At 43.6% G+C, this 6,000-nt stretch overlaps 1 protein-coding gene across 7 annotated transcripts in view; it reads left to right on the top strand.

The window, feature by feature from the left end:
• The first annotated feature begins 503 nt into the window (after positions 1-503).
• The window catches only part of Myef2 (myelin expression factor 2), a 39,828-nt gene continuing 34,331 nt past the window's right edge, over positions 504-6,000 (top strand). For all 7 annotated transcript variants that reach the window (XM_037205188.1, XM_028858273.2, XM_028858271.2 and 4 more), the window contains exon 1: positions 504-772. In XM_037205188.1, the coding sequence (XP_037061083.1) occupies positions 627-772 (146 nt within the window). In that variant the 5' untranslated portion in view covers positions 504-626. The remainder of the gene's footprint in view (positions 773-6,000) is intronic.

Below are 6,000 nucleotides of genomic sequence, written 5' to 3'. Positions count from 1 at the left end.
ATTTATGTGCACCACGTACAGCCTAGTGCCTAGGGGGTGTTGGCTTCTCTGCACGTGGTGCTGGGAACCGAACCTGGGTCCTCTGCAAGAGCAGCAACTAACGGCTGAGCTATTCCTCCCGGCCCTTCCTTGTACAGTGACTCTTAAGAAAATTATGGATTGCCCACAGCGGAGAATTCAAAAACTTTAACTTCCCAGCTGGATTGCTAAGGTCTACAGAACCCTTCAGCCCTCCAAGAAAGTAGTCAACTTGGTGATCGCCATCAGCCATGGACGCACTGTACTGCAGGTCCCCCCGGGGCACTCGTGGGCACCGCGGACACGTAGAGCATCCCCCCCCTCCGGAGAGGACGCGAGCGCCTTTCCGTATTCAAACGCCCCTCCCCCGGAGGACCCCCACCTCCGCGCCCCTAGGCGGCCCGCGCTCTCCCCGCAGGTGGCCGCGCAGGAGCCCCGCCCCCCTCCCCGCTCGCTCCTCAAGTCGCGGGGCCTCGTCGGCTCTCGCGAGATCCGGGCCGCCGAGCGCTCGGGGCCTTTTCAAATCGCGATCCGTTACCGCTCCGCCGGCCCGCCGCCATTGTAGCGCTCGGAGCCCTCAGCGCGGCCGAGGCGGAGCCCGCGGCGGGATGGCCGATGCCGACAAGCCCGAGGCGGCCACGGGCGACGACGGTCCGCAGCAGCAGCCGCCGCCGCCGCTGGCCGAGTCGCGCCGGGACCCGCACCCTGCCGAGCCCGAGAAGCCGCCGCGCAGCAGCGCCAACGGCGTTAAAATGTATTGTCTCCCCCGGGCGGGCAGGGCGGGAGGCGCGGGCGGCCCCGGTGCGGGAGCAGGTGCGGCGCGGGCGGCCCCGGCCGCCGGCGCGCGGAAAACGGGTCCCCCTTTAAAGGCCCGGGGTTCGCCGTCCGCTCGGGGGGAGGACCCGGGGATGACATCACCGGACCTTTCCCCTCCGGGCCCGGTTCCGAGCCCCGGGGAAGGGCCGCGTGTGCCGCGGTGGTTTCTGAAGTGTGAGCGCTGACCGAACCCATTGTGTTCCCCCCCGTGGTTGGCTTTCTGAAAAGGCCACTGGGTCTCCTCCACCCACGCGGCGATGTTGGTCGTCTGTGCAGGCTCTCTTTTTTTTTTTTTTTTTTTTAAATACACAAACTCAGTTGTGTGGTGGCCTTCATTGTGCTATCGTGCAATATAAGACGATATCATTCAGTTACGAGAATATCGTTCTGTATCTGGCAGGGCTGGGCATGGAACCCCAGGGCCTCGTGTATATATGCCAGGCAGGCGCTAGGCCACAACATGACACCCCCCCCCCCCTTTCCCCAACCCACAAAATAAGAGTGTTTTTAGAAGAGAACCCACGACTTGCAGGTTGGATGTGTCACCTGGGTCTGTAGAGAATAAATGGCGTTAATCCATAGATCTTCAGTTACCAGGCAGTAGGATAGGGGCATAATACTGCGTTTGCCTCTCCTTGTCACGTGGGGCGATGTGAAGGCAAACATTTATTTTCCTGTCTCCCATTCTGTAAAACTGAAGTTGGAAATATGTCAATTATTTGGTGAAAACATCCTTCACTGCTCAGTTCTGCCCCAGTAGAAAGCAGTGAACACATGCTCACATGAGGAATGTCTTTCTGGCCTTGTTGTGTGGAAGTGCTTGAGGTAATGATGGAGCATTCACTTGGAATGGACTGAATTGAATTGATTGCAAATTAGATAAGGCAGTTCTCCTCAGCATCATTATGACAGTCTTGATCTTAGGATGATATCATTGGATGTATTCTCTTAGCCACTGACAGTGTATTTAACAGGAATTACCCCATTTCCCTGGGAAGACCCATCCTGAGCTTTGGAAGTCCAATGGTGGTTGTTTTCTGAAGGGTATATTCATTTTTGAAATGATCTGTGTGGAGAGCACCTTAATAATGTGCCATTAGGCAGAATCCATTGTGTTACCTTTGAGTTGGCCAGAAGTACCTTAAATAGGGACTTTAGCTTCTCTGCCCACCTGGTGACATTTGGACAGGCATCATTTTCAGAGCAGAACCGAGTTTAGTAGGTGTCCGAGATTAGAACTCAGTGCAGTTTGTTCCTGGCTGGAGCATGTGCATGTACTATTGAGAAAGCAGAAAGCAAGTGAATCTGCTTTCGGGGATTTGCCATTTAAAATAGAAATAAAAAAAAAAAAAAAAAAAAAAAAAAAAAACCACGAAACAGTGGAATGACTAACACTGCATGTCTTTGGGTTCTGTGTTCATAGATTTAATATGATTTGAAAATACCCCATATTGTATCTGTATGGAACATAAGCATAGTATATGCATTGTTTTAGATATTATAAGTAACGAGATTAAAGTATGTGTGAGACCATGTTTAAGTCACATGATAACACTGCCATTTTGAGTAAGGGACTAGAGCTTATGTGGACTTTTTTTTTTAATCTGTGGTGCAGAATGGGCTGAGGGATGGCAGGTATGTATCATTAATTTCTGTCTAAGCTTGAGTATGCCACCCCTTTACTCTGGAAGAAAATAATCATTGAATCCTGTGATGTTGGTACTTGTGAAGCTGGTCTCTAAACCTCTATTAGATCTGAAAATATAGTGCCAACAGTTGCATTGCAGGATGGGAAAAGAGGTGGGAAAGAACCATTTTCTAATTTAAGGAGAGAAAATATGGGGACAGGGTGTCAACAGTAAATATAGAATGTTTCCATATTATAATTCATTCTCTCCCCATTTTCCCACTGTTGAGTAGAGACCACTATACTCCTAAGGGGATTAATGTTATCAGATGGGGCAGCATGAGGTACTCACAATGAACAAGAAGAGCCTTAAGTCTTATGTGCATCTACTGTGAACCTATAGGGGTGGTTGACAACCCCAAACCTTGCACTGATTACCATGCTGTTAGTGATAAGAACTCGTTAAAATAATTGTGATGACCAGAGGCTGCTTTACAACATACACTGCTTAGAAGTGAACTAAGTGCTGCTGTCAGCAGAAGGGACTGTGTTTAAATTAATTCATAGTCTTTTTCATCTTTGTACCTTGAGACCTTAAAGTTTAAAGGCCTAGTGAGTATCTGTTGAAGAAATACAGGAAGAACTTTTGTGATCATGGAACCTCATGCAAAAGATTTAGTTGGCTTGTTCTTTAGGCAGGAATTAAAGCTACTGTTCCCTCTTTCTACGCTTGAGTAAATTGGAAGGAAAGCAGCAATTGTCTTGTGATTCTTCATTAGTCTTATATAATTATAAATGTATTTATATTGTGCTATTTATAAAATATCCAGCATTGGGACATAGTGAAGTCTTTACTAAAAAAGCATCAGTTTTATCATGAGTGAAGATCACAACTGTGATGTTTGTTCCTCAGCTCTGCTGCGTTATAATTGAAAAATAAAAATTGTATATATGAAGATAACATGATGTTATGACTTACTCTAAATATTATACGATGGTTATTATAATTGAGCTAATTAATATATCTGTGACTTCATGTAGCTAGCATTTTTTGTAAGTATTATAAATATGATGCATTCTTAGTGATTTTCTAGTGTACAGTGTGTCATTATTAACTATAGTTATACTATATATTGTCTCCAGAACTTATTTGGCAACTGGAAATTTATATTCTTAGGCAGACATCTCATTATACTTCTGGTAATGATCGTTGTACTCTGATTCTATGAGTTTTGTTTTTTATGTCCTGCAGTATTCGGTTTTCTGTGTCTGGCTTATTTCACTTAGCACACTTTCCTCCAGGTTTTTTTAGGTTGATGCTGATGGCAGGCTTTCCTTCTGAAGACTGAATCAATCTCAATCTCTCTCTCTCTCTCTCTCTCTCTCTCTCTCTCTCTCTCTGTGTGTGTCCGTGTGTGTCTTTGCATGTGTATATATACATCCAGAATATATACATGCCCACACCCATCTTTTCTTTAACTTTTCATTGTCAGAAGACTTCTAGTTATTTCAGTTCCATATCTTAAGTTATTGTAAACGATATAGTGAATATGAATTCAGATATTGAGATGATTTTATTCCCTTTGGTTATATACAAAAAGTGGAAATGCTAGGCCATTTCATAGTTTGGCTTCTGATTTTTCAAGAAACTTTTAGTTGCTCTTTGGTTATCCTTTAAGTAAACAAAAAGAAAATATCCAAATAATGTATTTTTAAATGAATGGTCAAGAGTATTGTAAGCAAATGTTTGTCACAGTCACATAACCTTCAGCCAGGTGAAGAATAGAGGAACTTAGTACTTCAGAATTCTGTGCATTTTCACAGTGGATTTCATCGAGGATACTTATCAAAAGACTAGATATCTTCTTACCTGACCCCAAACTGGAAACATTCAGTGAATTCAGTGGGAGCACATTATTATGCAGATAGTTCTTCAGGGGAATTAAAAAGAAAGGTTTGTTATGTCTGCTGTAGCTAGGAACCAGAGAAGAGGCCTTGTACATTTTGGTTGCTTGTTTCTATTCTCAGAAATGCCACTCTCTTCACACAGAGACACATTCTAGAGTTGAGCAGTTGAGAAGACCCATTTTAGGTCATGCTGTTTTTATGAAAGAGTAAGGATGATAAAGATGTTCCTGTCAAAATCTGAATAGGTGGTGAAGCAAGTTTGGTACTAATGTTTCTTTCTTGATTTTAAGAGTATTTCTCAAAGATGGTGTCACCATCTGTTCAGAGTATGGATTCTGTTTATTTGTTTTTGAGATAGGGTCGTGGCTAGCGTGGTGCTACATAGTCCAGACTGGCCCTCGGCTCTTTACCATCCTTTTGCTTCTAACTCTTGAGTGTTGGTATTACAGGCATGCACTCATTTTCAGTGAGTCGGGTTTGTTTGTGTGTGTGTGTGTGCTGTGTACGTGCAGGCGTGTGCACACGTGTGTACTTTCTGAGAGGTTTCTCATTGAACCTAAAGCTCACTGATGAGGCTAGCCTGGTTGGCCAGTGAGGTTCAGGAATCCTGTCTCCACCCCCAGCTGTAGAGTTACAGATGTGTATTTCCATACCCAGCTGCTTATGTGGATGCTGGAGAGCCAAACCTTGGCACTTAGTTTTGCATAGCAAGCACTTTACCAATTGAGCCATCTTCCCAACCTCCAGAGTGTGGGTCCTTAACTGACAATAGAAAAATTACAATTTATCCACCACATGTTATAGTCAGTCACCGTGCTGGATACAGTGTGGATACCAAAGGAGATAGGGTTTATTCTCAAAGACCTTATGTACTTTATTTATGGCAGTATTGTTGCCCTTTAGGAAAGTGGTGTAAAATTCTCATATTAATGCAGTAAGAAGTTTGTTGATAGCTTTCTAAAATTGCTCACATTAGAATTTATAGCCTGGATTATGACATTTGGTTTGTTGTTAGAATAATCTATAAAGTTTCAAAAAAATTATTTTCTTGCTCATTATTCTTAGAGATTTTGATGCATTAAAGTTTATAAAAATTGCCTTAACAATATTTTGTTAATGAAATTACTTTAGGCTGACTAAAGCAATCCGTGAGTTAAATCTCCTGTTGTTTCTGTAACAAGATTGCTTTCAAGGTCTGGGGAGCTAGCACATTTGAAAAAGTGCTTGCCTTATGTGCAATGAGGACCTGAGTTTGATCTCCAGAGCCATGTGAAAATGCTGGGCATGGAAGTGTGTTCTTGTAATTCCAGTACTGGGGAGAAGGAGACAGGAGGATGCCTGGGTTTCTCTGGCTAGTCAGTCTAGCCAATTTGGGGAGCGTCAGTTGAAAGACAGACACTATTTCAAAGACAGGAATGACGTTCCTGAGGCTGTCCCCTGGTCTCCATACATATGCTCACAGACATGAATGTGCACCTGCACACATGCATGCACCTGTATACTGCTTTAAAAATATAAATTGTGTTTTTAAATATTAATTCAGATTTTAATCTGCAGGGATCACTTTAAGTATATAACCATTTATACACTTTAAGTATATATCTTATTTATTCCTATGTTGGTATATGACA

This window comes from Peromyscus leucopus, chromosome 4 (assembly GCF_004664715.2).
Source record: "Peromyscus leucopus breed LL Stock chromosome 4, UCI_PerLeu_2.1, whole genome shotgun sequence".
Taxonomy (NCBI): domain Eukaryota; kingdom Metazoa; phylum Chordata; class Mammalia; order Rodentia; family Cricetidae; genus Peromyscus; species Peromyscus leucopus.
This window is presented reverse-complemented; position numbering and strand designations above follow the sequence as displayed.